At 33.8% G+C, this 20,333-nt stretch overlaps 1 protein-coding gene across 1 annotated transcript; it reads right to left on the bottom strand.

The window, feature by feature from the left end:
* Window positions 1-4,183: 4,183 nt before the first annotated feature.
* On the bottom strand, window positions 4,184-18,474 carry LOC111986240 (paired amphipathic helix protein Sin3-like 2). The gene is given in 36 exon segments (XM_065782452.1): window positions 4,184-4,423; window positions 4,534-4,692; window positions 4,913-5,024; window positions 5,485-5,660; window positions 5,742-5,894; window positions 5,970-6,108; window positions 6,188-6,288; window positions 6,376-6,990; window positions 7,597-7,688; window positions 7,836-7,907; window positions 8,058-8,129; window positions 8,283-8,912; window positions 9,055-9,309; window positions 9,461-9,588; window positions 9,963-10,117; window positions 10,226-10,419; window positions 10,627-10,656; window positions 10,744-10,782; window positions 10,785-10,818; window positions 11,993-12,057; window positions 12,060-12,112; window positions 12,555-12,834; window positions 12,837-12,880; window positions 12,962-13,116; window positions 13,226-13,263; window positions 13,266-13,323; window positions 14,053-14,236; window positions 14,326-14,453; window positions 15,632-15,768; window positions 16,221-16,518; window positions 16,605-16,769; window positions 16,879-16,977; window positions 17,059-17,242; window positions 17,337-17,582; window positions 18,113-18,196; window positions 18,324-18,474. Coding segments are annotated over 34 exon segments (5,337 nt in total). The 5' UTR covers window positions 18,190-18,196; window positions 18,324-18,474; the 3' UTR covers window positions 4,184-4,423; window positions 4,534-4,563.
* Between the last annotated feature and the right edge of the window lie 1,859 nt (window positions 18,475-20,333).

Raw genomic sequence — 20,333 nt, 5'->3', positions numbered from 1 at the left:
ATTGTGACATGAAAGCAAGCTCAGAGAGAAAGAGAGAGATGCATGAATTACAAACATCGTATGGTGTCATATGGTGCCATTTGTAGTAACTTAATTTATCTCACCAATATGTTATATCAAATACATCACACTTAATTATTAAACTAGTTCCATATATGTATTTATAGTTTCAATAATCAAAAAAAAAAAAACAATATTATATATAACATATAGGGTCTAGTAAAAAGTTTACCATCTCACCAACATGTAATTATCATTATTTTACTCGTAAAATTAAGATATTTTAGTCTAAATTGATTGGATTTCCCATTGTCCCTCAAGGGACAAGATAGTTTAGTTAGTGTTTACCACAACAGCAACACACAAAATATATATATATAGTTAGTAACTTTCTTATTTTTAAAGAAACCTTTTTAGTTAGTAACTTTGTATTACGTAAAGAACCTTATTATCTTTAGAAGTAAATCTTAAATCTTATTTTAGATTGGATTGCTATTTACCCAATTTCCAAGTCAAGTTTAAATGAATTTGGTGTAACTTATTGGATTATACATTTCCGGGTTTTTTTTTTTAATTAAAAAAAATGCCATTTACTATCCAATCAATAGATTTTTTTTTTTTTTTTCAAAACTATTAAAAATATGATATATGGTCCATATGGAGTCATGGATAGCTAAGTGATGACATATTTCATAATTTTCACAAGCGTTGGTATCTTGTAAGAATAGAAGAGTATTTGTATGAGAAAATAGAATGGGACGGTATATTGTGAAAATGCTTATCTAATAAAAAGTATTTTTAGAGGTATAATTTTGATAGCTGTACAAGATGTAAATTTCATGTAATCCATATCTTTATAGTTTCTTTTCACCCATGTTTCTTCTAAACTTTTGTTGGTGACTTGATGTTTAAATGGCTTACTTAATCCATATCTTTCACGTAATCCATATCTTTAGAGGGACTCGATTGCCATTTAAGGGGAAAAAAAATTGTCAGCATCCTTTTCTCATGTACAAATTTTTATTTTTTATTTTTTAAGAGATGATAATATAAAAGTAGAAACAATAATTGTATTATAGGAGCAATTTTGTGATAGACAATCTTTCTCATATGCTCTATTTGTTTTGATAATAATGTTTTATAGAAAATAAGTCATTTTTCAAAATGTATTTTTTATAAAATTATCTAATTTTCTTATATTTGGTAGCAACTTTGAATGAGTTAAAAAAAAAAATCACTTAATTTCCCATATTTAACTTATTATGAGATAAAGTTTTTTTTCAAAAAGAAATTAGTGGAAAGTAATCTCTAAAAATAAGTTATACTTTTTTTATTGACAAATGATCTGTTTGGATACCACTTATTTTGCTGAAATTGAAAACTTATTTTTAAAAGTACTATAAATAAAGGTAAAAGTTAGTTGAAATAGTACAGTGAGGTCTATGAATAGTGCCGAAAAGTGCAGTGAGACCCATGAATAGTAGCAAAAATAAGCTGAATAGTGAAATAATTTATAATTTTAATCCACGTCTAAACGCATACTAAGTGTTTGTTTGGCATGATTAATTTTGCCAATTTATTTTACTATTCAGTTTATTTTTACTACTATTTATAGGTCTTACTGCACTTTTTGGTACTATTCATGAGTTTCATTATACTATTTTAACCAACTTTTACCTTTATTTATAATGCTTTCAGCAAAAAAATTTCAGTTTTAGTAAAATAAGTGAATCCCAAATAGACCCTAAGTATCCGCTTGGCAAAAATTATTTTTGTCAACTTATTTTTGCTACTATTCATAGGTCTCATTACACTTTTGATACTATTCATGGGTCCTACTGTACTATTTCAGTTAACTTTTATCTTTATCTACAGTATTTTCAGTAAAAAGTTTTCAATTTCAACAAAATAAGCGGATCTCAAATGAACCCTAAAATAGTTTTCTTTTAATTAATTTTTTCTGATACTATCAAACACTAAAAAACATAAAAAACTATATTTACACAATTTTTTCCATCAAAACAAACAAGTGAAAATTTCTTAATTCCTAATAAAATTAGAAATAGCATTTTCATTGTACGGGGGGTATTTTAGTAATTGCCGTAGATTTATATAGTTAGTTAGTTTGGGGATTAACTTACATTTTTAAGGCGTAATAAAAGCAAGCATGCCGAACGTGGAAGCCTCGTAGAATAGAGTAGGATGTTGTACTAAGGATGACAGGTGTACGCCAGATATCACAGATCTACGCACCATAATAAGACTTGGGCCACACTCACCCCTTGGTGGACCCCAATTGCTAGGANTCAGTTAACTTTTATCTTTATCTACAGTATTTTCAGTAAAAAGTTTTCAATTTCAACAAAATAAGCGGATCTCAAATGAACCCTAAAAATAGTTTTCTTTTAATTAATTTTTTCTGATACTATCAAACACTAAAAAACATAAAAAACTATATTTACACAATTTTTTCCATCAAAACAAACAAGTGAAAATTTCTTAATTCCTAATAAAATTAGAAATAGCATTTTCATTGTACGGGGGGTATTTTAGTAATTGCCGTAGATTTATATAGTTAGTTAGTTTGGGGATTAACTTACATTTTTAAGGCGTAATAAAAGCAAGCATGCCGAACGTGGAAGCCTCGTAGAATAGAGTAGGATGTTGTACTAAGGATGACAGGTGTACGCCAGATATCACAGATCTACGCACCATAATAAGACTTGGGCCACACTCACCCCTTGGTGGACCCCAATTGCTAGGTGGTTGTGGCCCTAATTCATTCTCCACATGGTTTGTAGTACAGTACAGTGTTTGAAGAAAAATAACAAGAAATAATCTGATCCCAATTTTTAAAAAAATTATAAACCCAGAAAATCATACATCATAGAGTATAAGTATTATATTAAATTTAAAGCCCAATTAAATTCAAATTTATTTTTTAATTGTTATTTAGTTTTACGCCACAAATTCAATTTAATTTAATTTTTTTTAAATTTAATACAAAATGATTATTTCTTTATATCGAATATCCATTACATCACAAATTGCAATTGAGTAAGTAAAAACATTGGACTATGTATTCTGCATTCATTATTTTATCTATCTCACTCTGTTTTTGTTTCAATGTCCATTACATCACATATTGCAATTGAGTAAGTAAAAACATTGGACTATGTATTCTGCATTCATTATTTTATCTATCTCACTCTGTTTTTGTTTCAATGAAAGATCTTGTATAAAGATAGTTTTTTATATTTTTCAATATTTGGTAGCATAAGAAGAAGAAGAAAAAAAGTCAACAAAAATTTATTTTTAGTCAACATAAAAAGTATACCTTATTTTTTAAGATTGTTTTTCACTTAATATTTTTGAATATTTTTGAAAAACAACTTTATTTTACAACAAGCTAAATAAAGAAAGTTAGAAGACTATTTTTTTGAACTTATTTAAAATTGCTACCAAACATAAGAAAATGAGAAAATTTTATAGAAAATGCTTTTTGAAATATGACTTTTTTTTTAATAGAAAATATTACTGCTAAAACAAACAAAATGTTTAAAATGACGAAATGACCATCTCACTCACCTAAGTTACACCACAGTCCCAATTTTAGTCATAACTATTGAGGTTAAATATTATGATTATCAACTTTTTATTATTATCAAGAAATAATATAAAATTACTTTTTTTATCAAGGAAATTTTTAAAAATAGCTATATAACTTCTCTTCTTAGTTAAGTTGTAGCCCATGACTTCATTTTCTGTTTGTACAGCGCAAAGTTTCCAGATGAAGATGCAAGAGATTCAATAAGTTGAACAGGTATCAACTGCAACTTTATCCATGTAACTTTGTTTTGTTAGAACACAGACCATTTCACTACAATGCAAATCGGTGGTCCTTGTTATGGCCCTCTGGAGCTGATACAAATGATAGTACTGAACTTTAACTTGAAACATGGGCTATAATTGTTATTTCTAGAGCAACTCTATCTGAGTAATAAACTTGTTCTCACACCATGTGGAGCTAATTGGGCGCCTAAGCGAAAAGATTTTCTCCATTTCTGCTAACCTGGATCCATCATTAGGATTTAGGATCCATTGTCAAATGTGGATTCAGAGAGAGAGAGAGAGAGAGAAGGGGGGGGGGGGGGTGGTTGGAATACAAAGAAATGCTCCTATCTACAAAAAGAGCAATAACAATAGAATAGATTTATTTGTACAATATATTATGCATCAACCCTATTTATTTACATAATGGCTTAAATGCCATTCATTTGACCTCACAACATAATACATTGCCGAGCCATTCTCGAGCTATCACCTTCAGTTGTCGTTGGGCAAATAGATGTACAACACGAGAGTACAAGAATGATGTCACCTCAAAAAAAAAAATTTATCTGGGTTTCATCATGCCAAAGGCCTACAAACATACAAAAGCAGGACGAATTTCCAGTTACTATGTGCTATGCTATGGAAGAAGACCTAAAAGTTAACTGTTCAAGATTTAAACAAATGCAATCTCATGCGTACCTTGATTGTCCAAGTTGCATTACTATCAATTTAAGCCGATAAGAAACTGTGGAACCGTTGTACTCTTTCCTCATCACGACACAAAATGCCTCTAGATGAATTTCTTCTATTCCTTCTAGGTCGGAAGAAGAAATCCTCTGTGTCAAGAACATAGGAGATCTGCCACAAGATACTTTGATGAAGACAAAACCCAGCAAAAACAAACTAAACATACATGCATAAATTTTGTGGCACATAACCACCTGCAATTCACTTACGCCTAGTGATCATTTCAAAGCAAGCATAACAGAGCAATGCAAATTTAGAAAAAGAGCAAGAGCAAACATGTAGAATATAAAAGAAACAGACTTAATCATCTATACAATTTCCATGGAGATACCTTCGACGAATTGCAAGCTATCTTACATTCCAAACCATTGACAGCATTGACGCCTTCCATGGCTTCGCATAAAGCAGAAGATTCATCTGGGCCTGCATATGCTCGCTTGTTCCTGCAATTATCAACAATAAGCAACAAGTTACACCTACTTGATCAACCCAAGTTTTCAAAAACAACCATCTTGGAATTGAAGCATATGTAAGCTTCTTCCTGCAAATAAGCCTTACAAGTTACACCCTATCATGGCCTCCCAAAACAAAAAAAAAAAGAAGCTACACCCTACACCCTGAACCTATTGTGTATACTAAGACCAAAGAGGATATCAAGTACCAATCATATGCCAATTATTTTCCTTTTTGTCCCTTTTTTTTGGAGGGGGGTTCAAGGTTGGAAAAAGACTTGACAGAATAAATGATTAAAACCACTGGTTCAGAAGACTATTGAAAAAAAAAAAGCATTGTATTGGTGGATCCTAGACAATGTATAAATATGCCATGCACCAAGTAATCTCATTTGGAACATAGAAAACATACATTACTGAAGTGCGTAAATAGGAATTGCAAGATTACTACCTTTGCAGTAGAATGCCACGTGGCTCCCCACGTAGCTCCTTTTTCCCAGGAAAGACGGACAAATAATCATTCTGCAGATAAGCTGCAAAATTGGGATCCATGGAAACTGCAAACACCTCAGGCTTTTGACTCACACTGTCCATCAGCTGAATGGACAATCGGGAGGTGGCAGGGGACTGCATAAGGGATAAAAAAAAAAATCACATACGGGCAAAATATGATCTACAAAGAAAGCAAATATAGGACAAAGGACTTACACATTCCAAACGATATATGTTTTCCTCATGAAGGATGACACGTGCATTTTCATAATATACAGAATCAATCAACTTCCCAGGTTTCCGGGATTTTTCATAGTCATATAATTGAAGAAGCTTATTGTCTATCTCATCAGCTGCAACAGTTTGAAGCTGCAGGGAGAACCACAATTCAGAACCTTTGCTGAAAAGCAAGGAATGAGCAAGTGAAAAGAGATGTGACGAAACCTGTTTGACTAATTTATAGATTAACTTGTCCAATGTGAATAAAACATATGATTGGTTTCCAATGATAGCTCGACATTCATCCTCAAACTTTGCATTATCTGCAGATCCGTCAAGCAAACTGTACAGTGCACTCATAAATCTGCAACATACATATACCAAAATTGTTATGCATAAGCATTTATGATTTGAATAAAACTAAAGATGCAGCATTAGAGTACCTAGCATAGAGATCTGGAGAACCAGTATCCTTTGAAGTTTTCCATTTCAATTCAGCACCCGTTGAATTCATTTTTGCTGATAAAATTCTTTCATATAAAATCTGACAAATTCAAAGGTAGGTTGTCTTAATTACACTGAAAATATAACCATACATAATTACCAACCTTAAGCGATAATGTTTTCTTACTTGTTGAAGCCTAAAAAGAACATAAAAATCATCATTTCCATAAAAAACTCGAGAATCTTTTCTTTCCTTTTCAAGAAATGCTGCCGGCACATGCTTTGCAAGAGGCTTCACAGACAAAAGGAACCGTTCTGACAATGGCAACAAGCCATCCCCTCCACCAGCATGTCCATCAACCATGCCCTCAGCCTCACCTTCACTCTCAGCCTTACCATCAGCTTCATCGTGCTCTGCATCTTCCTCCTCTTCATGCTCATCTCTGGAGCACTCATCACCACCAGACTCACTGCCTGAGACATCTTCACCAGCCTCAGAAACATTTTCACTATCTTCATCATCAGCATCCGCATCATTTTCTCCTCCAGTATCCTGACAATTCATCTGCTCTCCTTTCCCGGCTTGATATTGCCTGCTTTGCTTTGCCTTAGGCATAGACAGCTCACCAGAGCCTCCATAGACAACAAAGTTATCCTCCTCAAAATCACCATTAGGTGATAACTCACCCTCTTCTTTTTCAATTTTTGAGGGTCTTGCAAATGCTTCATGACATCCATTAACATTACTACCTTCTGTATTCACACCATTTGCCAATAAAACTGGTTTGGCAGCATCACCTCCCTGAAGCACCAAAGAGATGCATATTAATATATTATTATCAATAATATCCCCTTAAAACCCCAAGGGAGGAAAAAATATGAATTAATGTGTTATCTACTCTAGCTGTGATAAACAGAAATTCAAAATTGCCAAAGGAAAGCTCAAATGGGAGAGCTTCCTAAAGAATCACACATAAGTTTAAAGGACCCATGAAATCAACTGTGAAGTTACAAGAACCGCCCACACAAAAAATAAAGGGGGTAAATTAACTTTTCCACCCTAAACTTTCACCACATTTACAATGTCCTCCCAAACTATCAATTTGCTCAATTAACACAATTTGAGAGAATTGTATCAATATACCCCCTACCGTCAAAATTGAGAGTTGAATTAAGAGGGAAATTGAGGTTTTCCATTGCGCAACCAATGTAAACAATTTCATAATCACACCCAATTTTCACATCATTTAATACCCAATTTAGAAGGCAGGGGGAAAATGGGTACAATTCTTTCAAATTGGGGTGTCAACCAAGCAAATTGATATTCAGCTTCCTTCCAAATTACCATCATAAGACAATGAGGAGTCACATTCCACCTGATTATATTGCCAAAACTGTAAAATCATACCTCAGATGAAGGTATAGAACCAGCATTAGCCTTAGATACAAGGTCTTCTTGACTAGCAGTGTGACTAGGTCTGGATGGAGCTGCAACCCAGCCTTGAAATTCATAAAATAAAAAAATAAAAACTCAGTATCAGCATAATAAAATCCACCAAAAGAGAAGATCGTATAACTAGGCCAGCTCAATCAAATAGCGAAGTTGAGAGAAGGATACAAATTGAAGATGTAAGCCCTAATACAGACCTGAAGTTGCTTCCAAGCTGGTTTTGCCATGACTGATCTCTGGACTAAGTCTGGGTGGAGCTACAGCCCAGCCTTGAAATTAATCAAAAAAAATAAAAACTCAGTATCAGCATGATTTAAAATCCACCAAAAGAGAAGATCATAAAGATAACTAGGCCAACTCAATCAAATAGCTAAGTTGAGAGAAGGATACAAATTGTGGAAGTAAGCCCTAATGCAAACCTGAAGTTGCTTCCAAGCTAGTTTTTCCATGACTGATCTCTGGACTAGGTCTGGGTGGAGCTGCAACCCAGCCTTGAAATTCATAAAAAAAAAAAAAAAAAAACTCAGTAGCAGCATGATTAAATTCCACCAAAAGAGAAGATCATAAAGATAACTAGGCCAACTCAATCAAATAGCTAAGCTGGGAGAAGGATACAAATTGTGGAAGTAAGCCCTAATACAGACCTGAATTCGCTTCCAAGCTGGTTTTGCCATGACTGATCTCTGCCCCAGTAGTAAATGATGCATTGGAATGGGCAACTCGTTCACTAGAGGCACCTTGTATGCTACAAATTGTATCATCTCTACATGCATGATCTACGTTAAGAAATTTACTTTCTTTAGATACAGTGTCCCCATTTTCCATAGTCCTACAAGAATTTGCTAGTTCGGGTGAGGTATTCTCATCCTCATTACTAGCAGCTTTTGGTTGCTGAGAATTCATTACAATAGCACCACCACTAGGACTTCCATCACTTTCTCTTACGATTGATACAGTACAATTCATAGCACGACACTTAGATTTTCCAACATCTTCAGTACTTTCTGTATTATGAGACTGAGAAGGAACACCTAACATTGGCTCTAAGAAGGTCGTCCAGAGTCTCATAACTTTATTCACCTGTTCTTTGGTTGAGCAAACCTCTTCACATGAATATTGGACAAGTTTATACAAGTCTTCATGAATGCTGATATTGGAGTAATCAAATTCCAGATGTGAAATTACAGGTTGCCTATTCCCAGCAGCAATAGCCAGAAGAATATCATCCTCTTTTTGCTTTGTCTCCTTCAAATCCTTGATCTCAGCCACCAAAGCTGTGTATTAAAAAGGAAGAACCATTAGAATAGGAGTTGATAAACAATAGTAAGAATATGTAACAAACATAAGTTTCACTATAATAATGTAATATTTGTAACATTTGCAATGGACAACATCTTAAAATTAAAACCCACTTACATTTTGTGCTCAAGTTCTTTGAATCCTGTTGCTTGAAATAGAAGCTGCGGTGATCAAGTGACTTGTAGTGGTTTTTAGCATAGATTTCAGCCCAAACCTTGTTGAAATCAGAGCGGCACCTTGTCCACTCTTCTTGTTTCTGCTTTAGGCGAGTTAATATGACAGGTAGTGCAACAGTTGGATTTTTTCGTAAAATATCCAACACATCAAGTCCATGATCACCATATAAACGTTCAATACACCTTAAATTTAAAGCTGCAATGATAAGCAAGTTGGGGGGGGGGGGGGGGGGGATGGGAAGCCAAGATAGTCAGAAAGAAACAAAGCTATAAAACTCAAAAAACTGGAAGTACAGATTAGTAAGTCTTGAAATTTATTGGTCAATACTAAGCTAGTAAATACCAACCAGTGAATTTGTCTTCAATATGGAAAGGAGTCTCCAGATTGACATTATTTTCATTGATGCTGTTCAACAATTCCTCTGCACGCTTGGTAGCTGAGCTGACGGACTCTAACAGCATATCCAGCTCAAATCTAAATTTAACGCCAAATAAATAAATAAATAAATAAATAAATCCCATCATTACATGCCAAAGTTGGAAAAAAAATAAAAATAAAAATAAAAGAAGAAGAAGAATTATCACGCTCCACTCTAGGAAGGTCAAGAACAATCTCATAATTGCAAATAGCTGATAATGCATTAAAAAGAAAATGGAATATTCAGTAAAGAACTACATCAGATCTCAAAACCTTATCTTTAAACTCCTGCTCAACTAGATTAACATGTAAGCGCCATAAAAGTCGAATGAAGATATAAAGAAACACAAAAAAAAAAACCTTATTAAATTATATATTAACAAATAGCAAAAAAATTCACAACTGATGAAGACTCCTATAAAGTCTTTTACCTATCATCTTCACATCTGAATAGACTTTCTTCATACTGATTTCTACGCATATGTTTAAAAGAATAGTCCTCACTTCCAGAAGTCACTGATACCCAGTGATCATTCAATACTTGAGCACCAAGCTCTGACCTCTGGCTTGCTGAAGGTATTGGATACTGCAAGTGACAGACACCAAATAATAAAACATCATCAAAGAATTAATTGATAATATCTACAGAAAACCATATATACAAAAAAATAAACAAAATAAAATAAAATCTCACATCGTCTGGCAGAAGCCTATAGCTGGGAGTACAACGTTCACAATTAGAGAGGTCAAGCTCTTGAATGGATTTAAACATATACTTTTCCCTGTATCTTTCCTTTTCTTTAGCTCCATCAGTTTCACGCTTCTGCTCTTTATCTTTGTCCTCTACCTTCGGCGATCTAGAAGAATGTCCATCACTACACACAGATTCTGCAATCAACAGGTTAATTACATAAGATTTAACAGAATACAAAAGAAAACTTAAAAACATCTGGAAAAATCATCCAGCAGGTTAAATTAAGTCCTGTAAAAGATATAGATATATATATATATATATATTAAAAATGTGTCAAGAGATTGATAATATCTACAATTCTATGTGAAAGAAAAAATGAAACAATGTGTCATTTTACGTACTTTTACTAATAACGCCAGCAAGAAACCCATCTGTAACAGAAATACTCATCAGAAACAACCTAATGGATAAAGAACCAAGGGAAAAGAATTTAACAGATAGCAATAATCAACAATTACCTATATTCTCACAGCGCTCAACGAAATCATTAAACCGTGCATAAGATCCGGATATTTTCCAAGTATATCAGTCACCTGAAATGAGCATAATTTGAAACAACACGACTTTAAATGAGTGGCAACAGCATTTGTCATTAACTAGTAGCAGCAAAGGTCAATTTATCATATTACTAACAAGGAGGATTGTGGACAGCAGCTGTTTCAACAATCAAGCTTTAACACCAATACAGAACATTTACCAACAGTTTGGCCCAAAGAAAGCTAGTGTCTACATATATACACTGGAAAAACAAGTGATAACTTTAGTTCTGAAACACAACTAGAGAATTTCGGATATATAAGATTGATCTTCTACTCTGTTTCTCAATTACAATTAATTCCAGTATATACCAACTGCAGTTTCTTGAGGCCTTTGAGCAAAAGAAAATCCGAACTTTAACATAACCACTGACACAAAATCTTTTTTATAACCCTGATGAACCACTATATTTTCATTAAAAGGTAGTGGTTTATAAACTGAGAAATACAAAGAGCAAAAGACGGAGAAATTAGTCATAAATATGATGCTTTATGAGTTTGATATACCATGCTACTAAATATTATGTGATTGTCTACGAAAGATGTACATGTTATTGAGAGAGTAGAACATTCTCAAGGTTATGCATTTTTTATGCCCGCTATAGTGATAAAGACATTTAAAATATTTCAGCAAAAGATATTCTCCCAGTAATTCAAGGATTAGATAGATGAATTCCATTGTTTTAATCGAACTCCCTAGAAGTACAAGATATAACTGACTGCTGCCCAGCAAAACATCCTATTTCTAAATAAAACTCCTAAGAATTTTTGCCAAAAACACTTACTAGTTATTAAAAAAAATTCCTACATAACAAAAAAAAAAAAAAAAAAAATTCAAGCAGTAAGAAACTCATATAAAATTAAGAAACTATGACATGTTGAGTGAGATTGTGCTTTACATGTGTTGATTAAGCCACTGCCACACTTCCAAGCAATTTTACAGATATGATAAACATCCCTTTTATATAAGTAGAACTGACAAACATCCTTGCTTCATCACTTAAAAATTTTCAATTTTATAAACTAAAATCAAACACTAAATTGTAACATATAATATAATTAACCAAACAGGCAATAGAAGTATAGAGTTTGCAGATGATCAATATGTGCCTAAAGATGGGCTCTACATGACCTCAAGTATGGAATAATTGCAAAAAGGTATAAGACATACCAGAGTTTGTAAATCATTCCGTCCAATAATTCCACTGCTGTAAATATCAAGGCACTTCAAGAATTCTGGTAGTCATCTGAGCTGCCCAACTTCTCCTTAACTTTTTCAAAGAAACGAATCCTTCTTGCACATGCCTGGCATAAAAGGAAAGAAACCAGAAAATCATTAAACTGACATACATACATTATATATAACACACACAACTAAAAACCAATTTTGAAGGAACAACTGGTCTTTTCTGCAAAATGATAATCTTTTTTTAGCAGAAGGCATGGCAGGGGATGTTTCTTACAACACAAGTTTTTTTTTATAAGTGTCTAAAAGATAATTAACATTGACAAACAAACCTATGTTACCAAGACAATCTAGTAAAACATATATATCACAAGCATATCACATCATTTTTTTTTTTTGGGGGGGGGGGGGGTGTTAAAACAATATCATGTGATATGTAACAAAATGATAACTTCCTCTTCAAGTAAAAAGCCAGAAAAAAAACTATACAATCCAAATATAAAGCATATATAGATGGGCATTTTTATTTGTGATGGCTCAATCAAACAGCACTGTTGACTCACTCTTTAAGGTATCTTTGTCATCATATGAAGCCAAATTTGCATTCACTCCAAAACCTTCAACTTTCCTTGCAGATTTTCTTTTGTCAGGTAAACGCTGCAAGTTGAAGTCCCTATTGTTGTCGTGATCAGGTTCTCTATCATCCTGATCACGGCTTCTCCTATCCCTGCTGTCCTTTTCAATACGTTTCCTCTGCTCCTTGTGCATTTTCACCATTCCTTTGTCATCGTCCAGCTCAGGGTGATCAAGATTAAGATCACGATCGCACTCGTGACAATCCTATCCCGCCGGATACGATTCTGAAAGAAACAGATTTATTTGCTCACCATTAAGAATCGATTGAAAAGAATACAAAGATGAAATGTACAAGGCATTAAAAATTAACCTTTTCCACGTGCCGTATGCTGGTGTGGCGAGCTCCGCTCATTGATACGCTGAAACGAGTTCCGTGGAAAAGAAGCATGATGTGCTGAAACAGATGCTGCTTCTGGAAGAAATTTTGTGAACTCATCAAGCAAATCTGAATGATCTTCAAAAAGATTGGAAACCTGAAATTGAAAAACATAAACCACTAAGAATACTGAAAATTACATTAACAAGAAAACTTTCCAATTAAACAAGAGCAGAGAAACAAACAGAGCCACAACATATATTTACCTCACTGTAGACCTCATTTATGTCCTTGTGCTCCTTCGGTACATATTCAAAATGTCTAAGAACGCTTTATAAACATGTTCATCATTTTGAAAGCGTTTCTGTAGGAACAAAGGTCATCATTAAACACAAGGACCAACATTTGCAACTGAAATTCAACATGACAAAAAATATTTTCACCTTTATTTTGTTCACAAAGCTTATAGCTTCTTGAAATTCAATCGCTTCTTTTTGAGCGCCTCATCATCATCAAGGGTTATTTCATACCCTTGGCAAGAAGGTGTTAAACCCAAAAATCAAGTTTTATGCCCTTTAAATAATTCCTTCACTCTGCAATGANAAAAAAAAAAAAAAAAAAAAAAAAAAAAAAAAAAAAAAAAAAAAAAAAAAAAAAAAAAAAAAAAAACAAACAAACAAACAAACAGCCATAACACAATTCACAAACCAAGATTCTTTGCTGAAACATATGCTTCTTCTGGAAGAAATGTTGTGAACTCATCACCCAAATCTGGATGACCATCAAAAAGAGTGGAAATCTGAAATTGTAAAACAAAAACCTCTAAAAAATACTGAAAATTACATTAACCAAAAAAAACTTTCCAAAAGAAGAGCAGTGAAACAAACAGAACCATGGCATATATTTACCTCATTGTAGACCTTATTTATTATGTCATTGTGCTCCTTCCTGTACGTATTCATAATGTCTAAGAATGCTTCAGAAACACATAGATCATTTTGAAAGCGGATCTGTAGGAAAAAAAGGTCATCATTAAACAGCAAGGAACCAACAATTTCAGTTGAAATTCAAAAGAGCAAAACAATATTTTCACCATTATCTTGTTCACAAAGTCGATGGCGCTTCCAAATTCAACCTTCTCCCTTTGTGGAGCAGCCTCATCATCCTTAAGGGTTATTTCATAACCCTTTTGCAGGAAGATGTTAAACCCAGAAATCAAGTTATTATGGCCTTCAAATAATTCCTTCACTCTGGCACTAGCACCAACAGTATCAATTCTGCAAGAACAAACAATGGCATAATCCGTTAGGTTTTCAGTGCAATGTTCCATTAATCCAAGATAAAAAGTAAAAACTACATACTGTACCTTTGAGCCTTCAAATCTTTTAAGACCTCAAGGAAAATGTCATATTTCTCTCTTTGATCTTGAAATGTTTCCTTCACTTCCTTAAACCCGTGCATAAGATCCGGATATTTTCCAAGTATATCAGTCACCTGAAATGAGCATAATTTGAAACAACATGACTTTAAACGAGTGGCAAGCATTTGTCATTAACTAGTAGCAGCAAAGGTCAACTTATCATATTCTAACTAGGAGGATTGTGGACAGCAGCTGTTTCAACAATCAAGCTTTAACACCAATACAGAACATTTACCAACAGTTTGGCCCAAAGAAAGCTAGTGTCTACATATATACACTGGAAAAACAAGTGATAACTTTAGTTCTGAAACACAACTAGAGAATTCCGGATATATATGATTGATGTTCTACTCTCTGTTTCTCAATTACAATTAATTCCAGTATATACCAACTGCAGTTTCTTGAGGCCTTTGAGCAAAAGAAAATCCGAACTTTAATATAACCACTGACACAATCTTTTTTATAACTCTGATGAACCACTATATTTTCATTAAAAGGTAGTGGTTTATAAACTGAGAAATGCAAAGAGCAAAAAACGGAGAAATAAGTCATAAATATGATGCTTTACGAGTTTGATATACCGTGCTATTAAATATTATGTGATTGTCTACGAAAGATGTACATGCTATTGAGAGAGTAGAACATTCTCAAAGGTTGATGCATTTTTTATGCCCGCTATAGTGATAAAGACAATTAAAATATTTCAGCAAAAGATATTCTCCCAGTAATTCAAGGATTAGATAGATGAATTCCATTGTTTTAATCAGAACTCCCTAGAAGTACAAGATATAACTGACTGCCTGCCCAGCAAAACATCCTATTTCTAAATAAAACTCCTCAGAATTTTTGCCAAAAACACTTATGACATTATTTAAAAAAAAACTCCTACAGTAACAAAACAAAAAAAATTATTCAAGCAGTAAGAAACTCATATAAAATTAAGAAACTATGACATGTTGAGTGAGATTGTGCTTTACATGTGTTGATTAAGCCACTGCCACACTTCCAAGCAATTTTACAGAATCGATAAACATCCCTTTTATATAAGTAGAACTGACAAACATCCTTGCTTCATCACTTAAAAATTTTTCAATTTTATAGAACTAAAATCAAACACTAAATTGTAACATATAATATAATTAACCAAACAGGCAATAGAAGTATAGAGTTTGCAGATGATCAATATGTGCCTAAAGATGGGCTCTACATGACCTCAAGTATGGAATAATTGCAAAAACGGTATAAGACATACCAGAGTTTGTAGATCATTCCGTCCAATAATTCCACTGCTGTAAATATCAAGGCACTTCAAGAATCTCAGGTAGTCATCTGAGCTGCCCAACTTCTCCTTAACTTTTTCAAAGAAAACGAATCCTTCATTGCACATGCCTGGCATAAAAAGAAAGAAACCAGAAAATCATTAAACTGACATACATACATTATATATAGACACACACAACTAAAAACCAATTTTGAAGGAACAACTGGTCTATTTCTGCAAAATGATAATCTTTTTTTAGCAGAAGGCATGGCAGGGGATGTTTCTTACTACACAAGTTTTTTTTTAGTAAGTGTCTAAAAGATAATTAACATTGACAAACAAACCATATGTTACCAATGACAATCTAGTAAAACAGTATATATCACAAGCATATCACATCATTTTTTTTTTTTGGGGGGTGGGGGGGGTGTTAAAACAATATCATGTGATATGTAACAAAATGATAACTTCCTCTTCAAGTAAAAAGCCAGATAAAGAAACTATACAATCCAAATATAAAGCATATATAGATGGGCATTTTTATTTGTGATGGCTCAATCAAACAGCACTGTTGACTCACTCTTTAAGGTATCTTTGTCATCATATGAAGCCAAATTTGCATTCACTCCAAAATCTTCAACTTTCCTTGCAGATTTTCTTTTGTCAGGTAAACGCTGCAAGTTGAAGTCCCTATTGTTGTCGTGATCAGGTTCTCTATCATCCTGATCACGGCTTCTCCTATCCCTGCTGTCCTTTTCAATACGTTTCCTCTGCTCCTTGTGCATTTTCACCATTCCTTTGTCATCGTCCAGCTCAGGGTGATCAAGATTAAGATCACGATCGGCACTCGTGACAATCCTATCCCGCCGGATACGATTCTGAAAGAAACAGATTTATTTGCTCACCATTAAGAATCGATTGAAAAGAATACAAAGATGAAATGTACAAGGCATTAAAAATTAACCTTTTCCACGTGCCGTAGTGCTGGTGTGGCTGAGCTCCGCTCATTGATACGCTGAAACGAGTTCCGTGGAAAAGAAGCATGATGTGCTGAAACAGATGCTGCTTCTGGAAGAAATTTTGTGAACTCATCAAGCAAATCTGAATGATCTTCAAAAAGATTGGAAACCTGAAATTGAAAAACATAAACCACTAAGAATACTGAAAATTACATTAACAAGAAAACTTTCCAATTAAACAAGAGCAGAGAAACAAACAGAGCCACAACATATATTTACCTCACTGTAGACCTCATTTATGTCCTTGTGCTCCTTCTGGTACATATTCAAAATGTCTAAGAATGCTTTATAAACATGTTCATCATTTTGAAAGCGTTTCTGTAGGAACAAAGGTCATCATTAAACCACAAGGACCAACATTTGCAACTGAAATTCAACATGACAAAAAAATATTTTCACCTTTATTTTGTTCACAAAGCTTATAGCTTCTTGAAATTCAATCGTCTTCTTTTGTGGAGCTGCCTCATCATCATCAAGGGTTATTTCATACCCCTTTGGCAAGAAGGTGTTAAACCCAAAAATCAAGTTGTTATGCCCTTTAAATAATTCCTTCACTCTGGCAATGACGCCAACGGTGTCAGTTCTGCAAGAACAAACAATGTAAAAATCTGTTAACATTTAGATGCAATGTTGCATTAATCAATCCAAGACAAAAACCTCTTAGATGCAATGTGTACCTTTGAGCCTTAAAATCTTTCATGACCTCAAGGAACATGTCATATTTTTCTTTTTGGTCTTGAAACGTCTCCTTCACATCCTTGAGATAGGATAAGGCATCATTTGTTGTTAGTTTTTGCGAGGGAACACCAAGACCACTACCTGCTCCTCCTCCTCCTCCTCCTCCTCCTCCTCCTCCACCACCACCACCTCCTCCTCCTCCTCCTCCTCCTCCTCCACCTGGTGGAACTTGGGATTGCCCAAAGCTTCACACCCACAAATATATATATATTAAAAAAATATTAGTATAACCACGATTCATTAACATCTATATTAGTATAACCACAAAACATATTCAAACTATCTAAAAAGTTTATAACTTTCTGCTGATACTCAACCAATTCCAACATCAAAAATAACAATTCTTAACAAAATCCCCAACAGAACAAATTCCAAGCTTTTGTTTCTCTCAATTCACTTCAAAGATTCTCTCACAAAACTTCCCCAAAAAATAACATCCAATTACAAGAAACAAGCAGAACCCATTACAATACCAACCCATAAGAGCATTATTCCAAATCCAAACCACAGTACAGAAAGAAAACCCATATCTCTCTTCCCTCACAAAAACCCCAGATAGATAATTTCAGCAAAATCCCATCATTCAAACTAACAACACAACCACCAAAATACAAACACATACGCGCACACACGAAACATTTTTCTAGCAAACCAGACAGAACGTAAAACGAATCAAACGAATTCTACCCAAAAGCGTATAGAGAAAGAAACTCACGAGTCTCCACGCGAAGAACCAAACGGCCGCTTGAATTGCGAAGAGCTACCATACACGTCATCTCGTAACCTCTTCATCTTCGAACTAATCTACCACGAAAAAACACAAAGAACCCAGAAAAAATTACAAAGAAACTAAAGCAAACACACAAAGCAATTTTGATAGCAAAAGCAAAAAACCAAAAAATAAAATAAAAAATAAAAATACTCACAGCTCTGAGGCTCAGAGATTAGAGTAAACAGATCTCTACAAGAGCTTGATCGCCAACAAAGAACGAAGATGAGAAAATAGTTTTTTTCCTTTTCACGTTGGCGAATTGTACAGGAAAGATTTATATAAAAATATATATATGCGTGAGTTTGTGCATGTGTTTTTCAGAGAGAGAGAGAGAGATATATATATATATATATATAAAGGGAAGGTTTATGGTTTTATGTGTTAGAATGAAAAAAGCTTATGGTTTTGGTTATTGGGTTCGTGAGACAATTTGAGTCATGGATGCGGACCCATGGGTTTTAGTACAAAGAGATACGGATCCATGTTTTTTTTTTTTTTTTTTTCTCCTCCTCCTCCACCACCACCACCTCCTCCTCCTCCTCCTCCTCCTCCACCTGGTGGAACTTGGGATTGCCCAAAGCTTCACACCCACAAATATACATATTCAAAAAATATTAGTATAACCACGATTCATTAACATCTATATTAGTATAACCACAAAACATATTCAAACTATCTAAAAAGTTTATAACTTTCTGCTGATACTCAACCAATTCCAACATCAAAAATAATAATTATTAACAATTAATCCCCAACAGCACAAATTCCAAGCTTTTGTTTCTCTCAATTCACTTCAAAGATTCTCTCACAAAACTTCCCCAAAAAATAACATCCAATTACTAGAAACAAGCAGAACCCATTACAATACCAACCCATAAAAGCATGATTCAAAATCCAAAGCACAGTACAGAAAGAAAACCCATATCTCTCTTCCCTCACAAAAACCCCCAGATAGATAATTTCAGCAAAATCTCATCATTCAAACTAACAACACAACCACCAAAATACAAACACATACCTACCCCCACACACACGAAACATTTTTCTAGCAAACCAAACGGAACTTAAAACGAATCAAACAAATTCTACCCAAAAGCGTATAGAGAAAGAAACTCACGAGTCTCCACGCGAAGAACCAAACGGCCGCTTGAATTGCGAAGAGCTACCATACACGTCATCTCGTAACCTCTTCATCTTCGAACTAATCTAGCATGAAAAAACACAAAGAACCCAGAAAAAATTACAAAGAAACTAAACCAAACACACAAAGCAATTTTGAAAGCAAAAGCCAAAAAACCAAAAATAAAAAATAAAATAAAAAAAGACTTACAGCTCTGAGGCTCAGAGATTAGAGTAAACAGATCTCTACAAGAGCTTGATCGCCTACAAAGAACGAAGATGAGAAAATAGTTTTTTTCCTTTTCACGTTGGCGAATTGTACAGGAAAGATTTATATATAAATATATATATGCGTGATTTTGTGTATGTGTTTTTCAGAGAGAGAGAGAGAGAGAAATATAAAGGGAAGGCGAGGAAATTTATGTGTTAGAATGAAAAAAGCTTATAGTTTTAGTTATTGGGTTTGGGAGACAATTAGAGTCAAGATGTATTCGGACCCATGGTTTTTGTACATACTGCCTGAAGTGGGTTTTAGTTCAAAGAGATTCGGATCCATGTTTTTTCTTTTTCTTTTTTCCTTCTTTTTTTTTTTTTTTTTTACCGGTTTTTTTTTCCTTCTTATTTTGCATATCAAATTTTATGGTAACATTGAATATGATTTCTTGTCTAGTTGTCTTCATTGAATAGCTATACATCATTTTGTATGAAAATGTGTCAATAGAAGCTTTTTTTTTTAATGTATAAATAATATGATTTCATAGTTAGTTTACACATATGTGTTAGTTCCAACGGTATGGACAGTAATACCGTTAAAGTGGGAATTCCCAACACAATAATAGAGAAAAAATAATCTAACATAACCAACTTAACGTAAGTTTATTTTTTACTACAAATTGGTGAAGCGACATCATCCACCAAGTGGGAGTTATTGCATGAGTGAGGATGTACCATATTATGGTGGAATCACCTATCACTATTATGCACAAACATACAAAACTTTGAAAATGCTTGGAAAATTGAAAAAAAAAATGTATGGGATAAGGAT

The sequence above is a fragment of the Quercus suber genome, unplaced genomic scaffold, assembly GCF_002906115.3.
Source record: "Quercus suber isolate HL8 unplaced genomic scaffold, Cork oak 2.0 scaffold_302, whole genome shotgun sequence".
Classification (NCBI taxonomy): domain Eukaryota; kingdom Viridiplantae; phylum Streptophyta; class Magnoliopsida; order Fagales; family Fagaceae; genus Quercus; species Quercus suber.
Note: the sequence above shows the minus strand (reverse complement) of the source record. Positions and strands in the feature narration are given on the sequence as shown.